Source organism: Coccomyxa subellipsoidea (genome assembly GCF_000258705.1).
Source record: "Coccomyxa subellipsoidea C-169, whole genome shotgun sequence".
Lineage (NCBI taxonomy): Eukaryota > Viridiplantae > Chlorophyta > Trebouxiophyceae > Coccomyxaceae > Coccomyxa > Coccomyxa subellipsoidea.
In genome coordinates, this window is record NW_005178030.1 from 498,203 (window position 1) to 513,003 (window position 14,801).

Sequence of the window (14,801 nt, forward strand, 5' to 3'; positions counted from 1 at the left end):
TCAGACTGCGCAGCTGGCATCCAGGAACAAGGGCACACAAAAATCTCCCGTTGTAAGGTGAAGACCCCAGCAGCAATGATAAAGCCCACGATTCTGCCCAAAGATCCCTCTCGTCCAGTCAAGGTGAGATCTGGCTGCAGGGTGGCGTGCAGGGCAGCAAAATTTCCTGATCACCAAGTATTCCTGGGTATTGTTTTCTTTAGTCCGTCTTGAGCATCCAAGCATAGTTCTGGAGGCAGTATCAAATAATATGTGACTCAGCAAATGAAGGGTTCAGAGTCCGTTCCCAACATATATAAGCAATGTCTTACCTGATGCGATTGCAATGAGGAGTGATGCAACGAACGCAGACCACATAAGGCGCGTCATGGTGCTGGGCAGCTCAAAATCCAGAGATATCCCCCAACACAGGCGTGGCGAAGTTGACAGAGAACCTGCCAGAAAATGAACGGAAACTTATGACCGATAGCAGCCTTGCTACACAAACTGCAGGAGGTAAGAACAAGAGAGCGTTCTCCATTGTCAATCCCGTCAACACGGCAACGAGCTTCTGTGTCCTTCCCGCACCTTAGCCAGGTGGCACGATAATACGGTATCGGAAACTGGGTCGGCAGCGCTCCTTCACGGCGCAAGCTCGGTCTGGGCCGTCCGCAAGTAATGCCTCAGAGAAGAAGATATGAGTGGCTTGACAAATATGTTTCGCTGTGCCTCCCAGCTGTCGGAAGTAAAGGGGAGCTTGCTGGGGTTTCTCTCGTCAACCCCCATTCATCACCAGGTAGGGTTTCCATCCATTACACACAGCTTCCAGACAAATCAATCCACCCTGTGTAAATTGATCATGTGTTGATGGGGAAAGGAAGTGGTTGCAAAGACAAAACAGGAGAAATTATAGACAGCTTTCGTTGCTGGTCCCAGAATTCATTTTGTGTGCTGCAGATCTGAAGAGTATTCATGGACTACACGTGTGCACCGTACAGATCCGAGTCTGAGTAATCTCATGATGCGTGCCAGCTTTGTGATCAGTGCAGTGCAACCCAGCTCAACTGAAAGCCGAGCCTCCCAATGAGCGATATACGATCCTGGCAAGCTGCCAAACTACTTGTTACATCATGATGATCTCAACCAAGAGAGTCAACAGCACTACATTTCAATCGTTGCACAGTCAGAGACACCATGGGGCATCGTGCTGCAGAGCAGGCAGAAGCAAGGCTGAGCCAGAAATCCCGATGACCCAACCCATGACCATTAAATCGGATGATTGAATCCACTTCTTGAGCTTGATGGCAATCAAGCGGCCGCAGTCAGCCGCGGCCCTTGGAGAACTCCACGCGCGAGCGGGAGGATCCCTGCGCGTAATCCTCGTAGCTGCCACCGCCGCCGCCAGCGCGCATGGCTCCGCCCCCGCCAATGTGGTCCAACGCTCCCTTCTTCTTGCCCTCGTTCACCTGCGCGCACACAGTACGCGGCACCCATCAGCCAAACACAGATGCTGACACGGCGGCAAAGGTAGAGTGAGAGAAAAAGGCTGCATCGCAAGTGACCTTCATGCAACGGCAATGGATCCAACAGTAAGGCTCAGCAGAATCTGAGAAAATATGTGCTGAGCAAGTAGCAAGCAAGTAGCAAGAAGCAAATGCTGCCAGAAGAATACACTCAAGGGTATGCCGTAAGGCACAGGTAGCATTGCAAGGAGGATGGTTTAAATGCAGCTTTTCTGACCAAACATGACGCAATTCTTTGGCTGTCTCTGTATCGACAGGAGCATCGCGGTCCATGAAGTAGGTTTAATGCAGAAAAGCACTGATGCAAGCGTTGGAGCATACCTTGGACAGCATCTGATCCAGGCCGAAGGGGTCCGCCTCTGCAGGATCGTTCTCAAACTGCACAGGGCCGCTGCTGCGGTCCTTCGTGCTGTAGTCCACGCCCTGGAAGCCCTGCACAGCCACAGCATCACACACAACCTCACCACACACAACCTCACCATCAAACAAAACGTCACAGCAACCCATCTGAAGCGCTCCTCTTCTGACAATCAATACCGATCACACACCTTGCGGCACATTAAGAGAGCTTCATGTGTAACACCAGACCCAAAGATATATCCCCGCTCTGCCAGAGGTACAGCGGGGCGGGCTTGCTCCGCTGACAGCAAGCCAGCAGATATGTCGATGGTGAATAAATCTAAATGGAGCAACAAAGCACGCACAACAAAGCACCCGCCGCCCCCCGAAAGGGCAGAGAGGATGCGTGCCCCCATTCAGGGGCGTGCCACCGAGCCACGCCAGGGGCAAAAAGCCAGGGGCGTGCCCTGCTCTGCTGGGAGCCTTAACAGGTGCGCCAATGGGGTGCAACGTCTATTTGGTAGAAGAAAGCCACACAGGAGGGCTGCTAACAAGCTGGGGCAAGCCGGATGCCAGTCAGCCTATCAAGGGCGAGCAAGCAGACATACAATTACCTGTACCTCACATGACCCAATGTCAAAGCAAGTGCTGTGGCCGGGGACGTGCCCTGCTCTGCTGGGAGCAAGCCAACAGATGCAGCACATGGTGCAGATGATCTATAAGGAAAAAACGCAGCCACGGAGAAGCAGGCAGGGTCCCCTTCCAAGGTGGGCCAGGAGGGAAGCTGGGGCGCACCTTGGTGGGTTTGAAGCGCTCAGTGCGGATGTCTGCTTCGTCTGCGCCCTCGCCGCCGTGCAGCTCGGTGTCGGCGCCCTTGTTGGGGCGGTAGAGGTTGCTGCCGCGGTCGGCGAAGAGCGCTTTGTCATACAGGTTGTACTGATCGTCCGCCGCCAGGCCGCTGTCCATGCCACCCTCCTGCGGCGCAGACAGCAGCACACATCAGACACATGTGCGCTCTCCGCTGAAGATGAGAAGCATGTGAGAGACAAGCTGCGCATAAAGCAGCAGCAGACATCAACAGAAGAGGATGTGGAATATAGGGAAGGCGGGGATGCAAAAGGGCCCCCACCTGGTTGAAGAGGCGTTGGTCGTACATGGCCTCGCCGGTGGCGCGCACGTTGGCCTGGCCGAGAGCGATCTTCTCGCTGATGTCGCGCTCGCGATCGCGCGTCAGCTTGCTCTTCTTCACGCCATGCGCGTCGCGCGCATCCAGCCGCCTCTCGCGCTCGCGTTCCCTCCTCCGCTCCTCCCTGCGCGCATATCCGGCATCATCGCCTCAGCAAATTTAATAGTCCACGACTAAAAATTTGCAATCTGTCAGCCTTGGTGTCGAAGGCGTTGGTATCATACAGCAGAAGGCCAATAGGACACCCCCCACCACCGGCACGTCGAAGGCACTCACTCAGTACATTGCCAAAGTGCAGAGCTGCGTTTTGTGTTGAAAGAATATTGAGCCAGCTGTGTTAGGGAGAATTTGAGGAGGAGCACGGAAGCAGTCATACCTGATCTCTTCCCTGCGCAGCCGCTCTGCGCGCTCCTCCCGGCTCTCGCGCTCCCCGGCGCGCGGCGGCGGCGGCGGCAGCGCCTCGTCCTCCTCCATGTCCCTCGGTCCCGCGGCCGGCACACCTGCGCGCAGCACACCAACCACCAAACATGAGCAGAGCACTGACCAGTGTGTGACGCAAAAGAACCTTTGCAAGGCGTGCCAAATCGATCAAGGGACGTTCTTGCAGAATCGTCCGCATGTTGTTGGACAGCAAATTCCGATCGCAAGCAAACTTGCATGATCGGAACCAGCCTGACCAGCCACATGCGGACAATGATTCAGAGAGGCTCAAAATTGTCTGACTATGGCAACTAGTCTACAGCGACACTTCCAACACTTAAAGTTCAACCCATAAGAGGTTCTTCTATGCGAGGACACTGGGGCAGAGAAAATGACACCAGGTGACCTGCGACACTTTCAACAGTTGAAGTTCAATCCACAAGAGGTGCTTCCATGCAAGGACTCTGGGGCTGAGAAAATGAAGCCATGTGCAGACCTGCGGCAGTGCCAGCCATGCGCGCGGCGGCTGGTGCCGGGGCGGCGCCGCCGGCGCGGTCCATGCGCGCCCGCATGGCGATGTCTCGCAGCTCGCGCTCCTTGGACTCCTTCTCCTTTGCAGCAATCTCCCGCTGCAGCCGCGACCGTAGCTCCACCGCCTGTCGGCCACAAGCACCCAAGCATGTTTCAGACACACCCCACATCATGGTGTGATATCGGCATAATCTGCAGACGTATAACTCGCAACACTCGCGCCATGCATGAAGTTTGATCTTTCAGGTCTCATCTGCTGACATAAAATACACAATACCAACACCGTGCAAGTGCTCTGGTGAAATCAGCAGCATGCAGCATCACCCCGGTACCCGGGCATGTAAGTGACAACATTTGGAAATACAGTACACCACATGCAAAGGGGTCCTAGCTGGTGCACAGCAGCCGGCAGAAACAAGAGCAGAGCGGCATGCGCGTGCACCTGTCGCGCATTGGACTCGGCGACGTAGAGCGCCTCGGTGAACTTGGCAAAGTTGTCATTGATGGCGGTCTCTTGGAGGCCGCGCCCATCGGCTGCCAGACGCTTGTCCAAGGGAATGGTGTACCCCTTGGCGTTCTTCCAGTTAGAGATGCAGGGCGGGATTTTCCAGTCCTGCTGCTCGCGCACGCTCACCGCGCGCGGCGGCGAGTGCATCACCGGCACCGGCGGCGAGCCGGAGCCCCGCGGCACCTGCGCAGACAACAGCGCAGCAACCCTTCAGGAGAGTGTGCCAAGCGGACCTTGACAAACACAGCATCCTCCCCAGACTCAGCTGAACTCACCGAGCGATGTAGAAAGATCTTAAACAGTTGACCACAGCATATGGGCCTTGAAAACACGAAAGAGCACGGCTATGGAAATGATGCGAGGGATCAAGCAGTGACAAGTGCAAAGCACATCAAGTAAGCCCAGGTGAGCAGAGGCGACAGGAAGTTCTGAAGTCCTGGACAAGACAGGCAACTGCACAAGAGACGGTAGCACCTTCTTGTGGCGGAACTTGGGGGGCTCCATGGGGTCGACGGGCATGTCCTGCATCTTGATGATGCGCTGCCCCGCGCCGCTGTTGAACTGCGGCCCCTGCTGCGACGGCGTGTACTTTATGTAAGTCGGCGCGCCCGGCTGCGCCGGCAGCGTCTTGGGCTGCGCGGCCGTGATCTTGCCGTTCACCAACCGCTCCATCGCCGCCTGAGTCTCCTTCATCGTCGCCTCCACCTCCTCCTCGTTCGGCTTCTCCAGGCTCTGCGCACAATTTCAAATGCGAAATAATTATATCTCAATTTGACCTGGGCAGGGAGATTTTGTTTTGTTGATGCACTATGTTTTACACCGCGAGGCAGCCCCTCCTCCCTTCCTTGGCGCTCGCACTGCCTTGTATGTCTTGCATTCTACCCCGGTTTAAAGTAAACTTAGCAGCAACAGAAGCTCCATAGAAACTCCTCGTACCCAACCACATAGCTCAGCCCCACAGTTCAAGACACCCTCGCAAGCGTTGCTGGGGGCTTGCATTCTGTACATGCACTACTGCAGGGCTTGCAGCAATATAAGGCTGAAGGAGGGCAGACTTGCGGGTGCATGTTTGACGAGACTGCTAAAGAAGAACAGGAAACAAGAGGGTGCAACAAGGGAGGGAACGCACATCTTTGAGCCTGTCCAATTTGGGCACCATGGCGTCGTGCGTGCTGGCGATATACTTGTCCTTGTTGCGGCCCTGCTTGACGATGGCGTCATAGTTGACGTTGCCATCTGCTCCCACAGTCACTGCCAGGGTGGAGTCGCTCCTGGGCTTGTCTTGCCTACCCATGTCCAGCGGGTACTGCGCCACATGAATCTCGGGGAAGGCTCCTGCGCGAGAGCACCAGAGATAAATGTTAGCCCGCACATTTGCTAATCTTTTACACTGCGAGCAATGCTCTCTTTAGCACACTACCAACAAACCCTTCACTTTGGACTGCCTACAGGTGCTTGCATGCATCACGATCATCACCAACACACAGCATGAAACTGTCTGGCATTTTGACGGGGGTGGCTGTACGAAGCCAGGTGCAGCCCAGCTATGGCTTTCACAGCAAAGTGTGTTTCAGGATCGAACCACGCACCTCCGTCCCCGAAATCCTTCACCTTCCTCGGCACGAATGTTTTCCTCTCCGCAGATCCATATGGAGGAGGCTCAAATTCTGCGCGAGCTGCCAGTGTGGTGATCGTAGAGTCTGTGGATGGAGGCGAGCCCGAGGGACCATAGTCCCTCACAGGCTTGGGGAGCTGAGACAAGAGCATGATTACAAATAGTTTAAGGACTGGTGCTTGATGTCTCTACTCTGCAGGGCAATCGTAAAACGCTGTGCTATAAAGCCCAACACCCTGCCCTGCAAGTCACTCAGAGCTTCCGGATACCACAGGGATGGCGTGCACGGTCGGAAAAGTTATTCTGGATACTAGATTGTCTTTTGTAAGATAAATTATACACTACAAATTGCTGGGCATTTCCAGCTCTTTCAAGGCTTGCCAAAAGTTTTACCAGGATCACGGTCTAAGACGGCGATAAATCTTGACCTTTCCTGGACTTCTCCTATCGAGCAACCGTTATATAAGGCATCGACCCTTAGGGTTTAGGCAATGCGCATTTAGGGTTTAGGGTTAGGGTTTAGGGAAGGGGCCTTTAGGATAATATTTTTCCACGGGGAATCCAATGGTGGATTTAGGGTTTATAAGCATAATACCCAATCGAGGGAGTTAAGGGTGGATAACTCTATTAATGGTTGCTCGATAGGAGAAGCCCCTTTCCTGCCATGCATCTTGCTCAACTTTTTCTAAATTCATGATCGCGTTCAGGACATGTTACTTGGATACCAAGTTTTGAAAAAGCTAGTGCACCAGCGATATAGCCGTATTCATCTTCCACTGTACATACACCGTCAGCTTTGACTTTCCTTGCATCCCTCTGCCAATCCCGTTCAATCTATAATTTGCATTCTATTACAAAGTGGTACTTATGTCCTCGGATGGTAGCCATAGCAGATCTGTGTTCTGGCCAGTCCTACCCGCAGTCCTAGTGTATGTAGCAACTTCATCATGCTTCCATCAGTGTCAAGCATACTGCAGGATACCTGATTTATCGCAAGTATTACCAAATACAGCCCCAGTCTGCAGTTTAGCGCGCTTCCCAACGGATAATGCCTTCTACAGCATTCCAGCCGAAAGGTTCTGGTCCAAGCCGTGATATTCTTCGTCCTTTTCATTGAATCGCTGTATGGACAACTGCCTGACGTCACTAAATTGCACAGGATATGGGATGTGGTGGCTACCACGCGATTTTCACAACCACTGAGGGAGACTGCCCTGGCAGTGTTTGTGGCTTACCTGTCAGAAAGCAACCCATGGTCGCTGTCGATGCGCGAGCTGCTTTCCTGCCTGCCACATTTCTTCAGGAGGGAAGACTGCGTCTTCTTGAAGGTCACATTTGAGGAGATCACCTACACAGAGCAGATGCACCACCGCCTGGGCGCTCTGCCAGCCTTTAAAATATACACAACGGTGCGTTGCCTGAAGCACTCGTACATTCCATGGAGCAAGTAGCCTCCCAACAGCAGCAACATTGCTCACCTCAGAACACAGCCAGTATGCAAAACAGCATATCCAAACTCGAGATTGCTTTGTTGGAAGTGAAGTAATACCTATATGATATAATGAGCTGAGAGGACTCCATGTCTTGCAGGGACGGCGGTATACTCTGGAAGGGCAGCAGTCTTTCGAGAGCTTGGTTGCCTTCATTTCAGCCAAGACGGTGAGCATTATTATTTCTCTTGCCTCTTTCAGAGATACCGCATGATGTCATGGACTAGGGTGTACTGCCAAGCAACACTTTTGGGCATGTTTTGTGGCATCGAACTTGAGCGCGAGAATTGGCTTGTCAAATGATATCTAAAGTCGCCTTTCTGATGCGTCCAGGGAGCAAAGCCCATATTGAGCGCAACAGCGTATAGGGAGGCACTCAACAGCACATCGCTACCATGCACCACACAGGTGAACCACAGCCGGAATTTTTTATATTTCTCCACCAGACATCATCGCAAGCTATGAAAAGATTGGGAGGCATGGCTATCATGCAATATGAAGCTTTTAGGGGTATGTGAAACTTACCTTGAGCGTGTCGTGCTTTCTGAAGATAAAATATGCAGTCCGATATCTCTCTGTCTGCCTGCGCAGATGCTGCTTGTGACTGCCGCACACTTTGGCCAGGCCGGCAGGAATTGGTGGCTGGTATTGTCAGCGACTGTTGTGGTGAGGACACATTCTGTGATTACACCCATCCGCATGCCACTGGCCGGCGCTCATTTGCCCTTGGTCTCATCTCCTTTCTGTGCATCAGGAAGCTTCAGTGCTCAACATGCTCTCAGTTCTGCACTATCAGGGAGTCCAGTCTGGTGCCACCGCCACTTCCAGTAAAGGGACTGGCTCTGCATGTAGAGAGGGGTCGATAAAGGGCAGTGCTTCGTGCAGATGAGAGGGTGCTGGTCTGTGACAGGTGTCCTTGGGCGTGCACCATGCACAAAAAAGCCGTCGGAGACAGCGGCCACATCCTGCATGATGCATCAGTAAGGTCACTCTATGGTTTGTTACGCATATTGCTCGCACACTTTGGGGGAAGGAATGCTAATATGCGTTCTGCGCACAGCGAGCAATCTCAGGATTGTCTTATTCTGGATTGAGTACAAAGTAGCATGATCACCGTCTTGACGGCCCTGGCGGCTGTGGTGCAGAGGGCTTTACTGTATTGACTGCGGCAAGTCCTTGGATCCGTCATATGGAGGTTACAATGCACGTTTTGGCACTGCAGCACGGGCGGCGCCTCCCTTGGTTGCTGCAAGCCATGCAGGTGCGTCAGACACAGTGTCTAATAATCTCATTGCAGAACGTTGTGTGATGCAAATGGCATACTCTCCGCTCAACACAGCCGCTGATGTCAAGAGCAGACCGCACCTTGTGTATCTTTCACCTAAGTGTTTGCAGAAGTAAAGTCAGCATACGATGATGATGACAGATGCCCAGCTGATGCTGCAGGTGCGCCATTGGGCGTGCATAGTGTTAGTGGTGGATAGCCAAATGCACTTGGACTGCTGTGCAGCCTGCCCATTTTTGGCAGGTTAGCAGCTGTAAAGTGCGATGAGCAAGCTGGCATCGCATGGTTCGATGAATCTATACTGTTGGAATGCCTCAGGCTTTGTATAGTCTGTCCCTGTTGTGTCTGCGGTGCTGCTGAGTCACACATGCAACGCGATGCTGTGCTAGCTATGCAATGACTGCCTTGCAAGCGCAGGCAGGGTGTGCAACTTGTCATGCCCAAATTATCAGAGCATGTTTGAGCAATCAGTCACTTGATCTATACAGTATACGGCAGACTCTATCGGATCAAATCGGACCTGCCAGTGCCGGCAGGCGCGCCTGCCTTTGTAAGTGTAACACTTCAGTAGCACGCCAGCAATTTGCAAGATTGGGGCCTGCATGTTGTGCTTGGTTAGCTATGCCTGCATCAAACAGCCCCAGGTGCTCGTTTAAGGACCAAATGAAAGGGTCTGCATGGGAGAGAGAGAGAGAGAGAGATTACACTTTTTCCAGCCACACAGGGCTGATTAAGCGTCCCACATATCTCAAACCATCAGTAGCACACACATCATGAATACCCGAAAATATGCATCCCAGCACGCAGACAAGTATCAACTGCCAAAAAGGACTGCAAGGCTGCTTGTGGATGTATGTCGGTCCAAACCAGCGACAAGTCAAGGGCAGGACATGGACGCAAATCACAGGCCAAACAGATTGTGCGTGCTGCGGGTGGGTCCAGCCATTTGCTGTCATTGTAAAGACTGCCCAAATCCTTGCAATAACAGCGCTTCTCGGTGAAACAAGCAAGGGGGGTACCCAATGCCCCACAATGCTTGCCGCCACCTGTATTGCTAAGCTACTACACAGCAGCATGTAGACCCGTACCGAACCAGCAATGCAAGGTCACCAAACAGATCCTCAGACCTGCACTTGTACTGTGGATCAAGTACCCCCACAAGGAGCACAGCTGAGTGGTTTGCAAAGGCACACCTGGACTGGCAGGTGTTCAAGGAGCTGCAATCAGGTGAAAACTGCAGGAGGTTAGACTGAAATCTCCTCAAAGCCCCAATACAGCTTGTACGCGCTTTGTCCTAGGTTTGGACCAGGACCCAGAACATCCTGCCTGGGTTTTGCAGGGCACACACAAGAACGCAACACTGCAAAATCTGCTTGTTCTGTAAAAGGTCTCATGGCCATTTCTATTACTGCGGTCGATTCTTCGCGTCAGACAATGATGCAAACAGCCGTCGCATCCTTCTTTTACTGGTAATGGCGGCTGGCGGCTGTTGCCTCTTCCGCTCCAACCAAAGCTTGGCCGTCCTAGATATTTTTACTACTGCGTCATTAACATCAATTTATTATTATGCTTCCCAGCCGCTATCGCCTGGCCTCTGTCTGCTCCACTTTTGTATACCCACATTGTTGCTGTCAGGGCCGCCTCTGTTGAAGCGTCGCTTTGTGCCCGGCGATTATTTCGTCTGATTACGTCCTTTCATTGAATTCTCTGTGATGTTGCCTGGCTGCTGAAGCCCGACCCAGTTGATCAGTGGTTTATGGTGATGCCGTTAACTGTAAAAGGGCCGCCTCTATCGAAGCACCTTGCCCAGCCATTATGTATGTTGCCATGATTGTCGAGGAGCCGGATCCCGAAGGACCCAGGCCCCACCAGGAGAAAGCCATGGGAAGGTGTTGAACATGCCAAGCGGCTTGCTCCAATTGGGCAATTCACTCGGAGGTTGCGCCATGAAATAGCGACAGCTAGCGATAGCTGTACAGACTACAGACCCTCCCTTCTGGCTTAGCCTGATCCAGCTTTTGGAAATGTAACAGAATGTTCGTAAGATGGGAACTGGATGGAAATTATTGAAGAGAAAGAGGACGTTCGACTTCGATCGGGATGGCAGGATCATAGTATATGTGAGTGTACTGCTTCTAGTCCTCAGTGGGGGTCTCAATTTGACACTATTAAACAGACAGTCACATTACGTGGAAGAGAACGATATCACTGATCAGAAAGCCGTGGAGTGCTCCGCTGAGTGCCCAGCTATAAATTGCTCTCACGTCTGTGCAAGGGCACAGTACAACGATCTCATCAATAATCACAAGAAAGAGATATTCTCCGAGTCCAAGGTCTCTCAGTCGTCAATCACCGAAGGAAAGGAAAGCCAGCTAGACGACACCCTTCTCTTTGTGGGCATTATCTCTGGCAGAGGCTACAGGTGCTTGTGCTCTCCTCCGCATGCATGAGCTTATCGCATCAAGATTAAAAATCAAGATTGTTAGTACCTCATGATTATCAAGCACTGATGCATGCTTTCCCATCTACCCTTGCCTTGACTTGCACCCCAGCATTTGCACAGCGACAGTAGAGAAGGAGCATGGAAAGCATTCCCATGACAAGCTTAAGAGAGTTTGAAATAAAAAAGTCCTTATCTCAGTTTGGCGATTGTGCTCGCGCAGGCACAGACGCCTGGCGGTGAGGGATGCCTGGGCCACGGCATGCCAGGTTCCAGGGGTGTCAGTCTGCCGCTTCATCCTGTCGGACGACGAGGTCACAGAGCTGGTGCAGGAGGAGATGCAGGAGCACCAGGACATTGTGCTCGTGCACGGGGAAACAACCTACAAGTCCATCCTGCTGAAGACCTTGTTTGTGTACGAGTATGCTGTGCGGCACTATGACGCGCGCTTCATCCTCAAAACCGACGACGACGCCTTTGTGCACACGCGTGCGATGGTGCAACAGCTGCGGCTGCTGTGCGAGAGCCCTGACTGCCGCCGGGAGCGCCTGTACATGGGCAAGCAGTGCAGGTGATGTGCTTGCCTGATGCCTTGCAACGTCTCTATCCCCATCATATTCTCTCCATATGCGTCACTGGCGGTTGCAAGTCTCATGTGCCGCAGGGTGGCATGCCATGCATGTTCTGTCCCGTGCTGCGGTACTGTCTGATCCTATTCTTTCCGAGTGGAAGTCACAAGAATTTGAGCAGTGTGACTGCTTGAGTGTACTGACTCCTTGCTTGTACACATGTGATGGTGTTCGAGGGTGCTGCGTAGCGGGAGTCTTCTCCGTTCACTGCCGCTCCAAATAGTGCGCAGGCATCTAGAGTCATGGCCTGAATGGGTTCTTCACACCCCTTGCAGGCGGGGGAAGGTCATAGTGACGCCCGGGCACCGCTGGAACAACGAGGAGTACTACAATCACACCGGCCTGGAGACCTACGCTAATTACATGTTTGGCGGCGGCTACATCCTCAGTTCAGGTAGACCATTCCACTCAATTTTTCCATACCTGGCATGACCAATCATCTGGGCAGCAGTGCCCGTGCTCAAGCCAAGGGGAAGTTGATGCAGGAAGCCTGCCTTTATTTAAACCTTGCTGCTATTTTGCCACAGCCGTTGCTGCGCCCTCTCTGTTGCCATGCCGCAATTGCATGGTACCTACCCAGCACGATAGACAGCATCCTGTGTACGGTTCATCACACAGCTAGAAAGCAAGAAGTGGGGATGAGTAGAGATATCCCCACTTCTTGCTTTCCAGCTCAGGAGTTGTGCCCACTGAGATGCTGGATAAACGGTGGTGGAGTAACATGGGGTGTGGCTGTGCAGATGTGGCACAGGCGTTGGTGCACATGCAGAGCAAGGTCAGCCTCAAGTTCACGCCGATAGAGGACGCAACCATCGGCTTCTGGGTCATGGCCATGGACCTGCGCCAGATTGACCACCCCAAGTGAGTGCCTCTTCACCCTTGTCAGTTGCCTTTTCAAGGAAAGAGGGACATGTGTTGCGGTGCTACCTCTTTTGTCTGCTGCGTTGCCTTACGGAACCTGTCTGCTTTTCTGCCCAGCATCTCCCAGCACTTCGCCGCGCAGAGATGCACTCTCGCCATTTGCATCACTGTAGCACGGCTATGCACACTGTTATAGACAAAGCAGCTTTAGTTGCATATTTTTTCTGAGCTTGATGCCCATGCATGCGCAGAATGAACAGCAACTTCTGGCCGTGCTGCTTCAAGGCGCTGGAGCGGAGGCCTGGCCACAAGCAGGCGAGTGCTCCTTCATTTTCCTTCATTCAAGAAGTACAGATGCGTGAGTAAGGGTTGACTTTGACAACCAATGGTGTTGTGCTGAGAGGCTCAGCCAGAACATCAGATCTTTTGTGCCAGGAGGGTTCCAAGCAGTCTGAATCCACAAGCATGCAAGAGCTTGCACGCATGGAGTGTGGTACTTGCCGCTTGAACTTAGTCACCTCCTGTGAATGGCTCTGCCACCAAATGTCGGGGAGGTAAACCGCTGTATTAAACCCTTCTCTCACATCCCCCAGCGCGACCGGCGATGAGTAATCGTTCTGCTGCGCTGGCCAGGTGAGTGGGTTCCAGCTGGACGAGGAGACGGAGGCGGGCATCTGCAGCGACGACCCCTGGATCATCTTGCACAAGCTCGACTCCCCCTCCAAGATGCGCTACGTCGGCGCGCGAGTCGCCGCATGCCCCCAGAACGCATCCGCCGCTCACATGATTCCAGCCAGCATCGCCCCCTGGGTCGCCAAAATAGGTGCGCATGCATGTCTTTAGTAAAAGGCGTAGGACAGTAAAATTGAAGGTGTTTATGAAATCATCGCCGCCACTTGTGCACTTGAGCATCTCTGCTGTGGACTGTCACTGGATGACTGTGATGTGAATGTAGAATGATGTGGGAGTGCACCCACTGGGGATGAAACAGCAACTGCTAGTGAGTGAGCAAGTAGCACAATAGAGAAGTTGAACAACAATGTTGGCACTTTCTTCTGTGCAATATTCCAGGACTGCCTTAGTCAAGGCAGGGCCTGGCTTCGTGCTCACCCAGTGCAACCAGAGAAATAACTTCTGTTGGCATGCATCGCTCATTTGTTCATGACGAAATCTGTTCCTGCAGGGAATCCAGGGGCCTCGAGCGTGGACGCCACTTGACAACCGGGCGTTATCTGCTCTTACACGCTTCTATGCGCCTCCGATGGGCTGACCATGCAAAGGACCAGGATGACGGCAGTGCTTTTGCCAAACAGATTATTTACTACACTGCGCATGACGGGGCGAATTCGAATCCCGGGACCTGCTGTGTGGTTTGTCACACATGCAGACAGTGATGCCTGGCTTGCAAGCCGCTGTCCACCTATCAATGTCAATGTCAAACGTCACTTCTTGTTCTGAGACACAGCAGTGCTAATCCCAATGGCATGGCTGCTCATTGAATGTGCGTTCTTTTGTAACTTATGTACTTTCTAAAGTATGCTATGTTTGCAGTTTTATGCAAGAACTTGGCAGTGGCGTCGAGAGCCCTTTGGGGCTGCTCCGGAGGATCCTATCCCGGTTTGGTCAAGTCCCAATTAACAAATTTGGAAATATGTGAATCCAAAAGATTGTGACCAGCAAGATGTCATCATTGTTGTGGCTCGCAATTATTTTGGAATGGAACTTGCGCTTGAAGATGAACTTGAAGGCAAACACTTGAGCTAGAGGCGTTTCCCAGATTACCATTGTTGATGAAGCCCTTTCTTTGCCTCAATTTATATCATCTTGAGCCGGGGAGCAGAGTTGTCCTCTCACAGAGTGCAGATCTCGGCCTGGCTCATTCTGTAATGTACTGATATCCTCCCATGGAACTGGGATTGCAGCACCAATTGGTACTTGCTAGGAGCCAAGTCCAGAACTTTAAAACGATTGCGTTGAAACAAGGATTTCTGCCAC

The 14,801-nt window shown here is 52.6% G+C and overlaps 2 protein-coding genes across 2 annotated transcripts; one reads left to right on the forward strand and one right to left on the reverse strand.

The window, feature by feature from the left end:
* Positions 1-1,301: 1,301 nt before the first annotated feature.
* COCSUDRAFT_54108 (hypothetical protein) lies at positions 1,302-6,913 on the reverse strand (the record flags this gene model as incomplete). Its single annotated transcript, XM_005645555.1, has 11 exons — positions 1,302-1,445; positions 1,824-1,934; positions 2,637-2,816; positions 2,971-3,151; positions 3,404-3,527; positions 3,944-4,103; positions 4,421-4,669; positions 4,961-5,218; positions 5,616-5,821; positions 6,076-6,121; positions 6,851-6,913. 11 exons carry the CDS (start codon positions 6,911-6,913, stop codon positions 1,302-1,304), a joined length of 1,722 nt encoding a protein of 573 aa, XP_005645612.1.
* Positions 6,914-7,366: 453 nt separating this feature from the next.
* Positions 7,367-14,710, forward strand: COCSUDRAFT_48261 (hypothetical protein; the record flags this gene model as incomplete). The annotated part of the gene is made up of 10 exons (XM_005645556.1): positions 7,367-7,510; positions 7,692-7,760; positions 8,183-8,257; positions 11,159-11,298; positions 11,540-11,887; positions 12,221-12,339; positions 12,686-12,806; positions 13,058-13,154; positions 13,440-13,629; positions 13,990-14,710. The coding sequence occupies 10 exons, from the start codon at positions 7,367-7,369 to the stop codon at positions 14,022-14,024; spliced, it is 1,338 nt and encodes a 445-aa protein (XP_005645613.1). The 3' UTR covers positions 14,025-14,710.
* Positions 14,711-14,801: the final 91 nt, after the last annotated feature.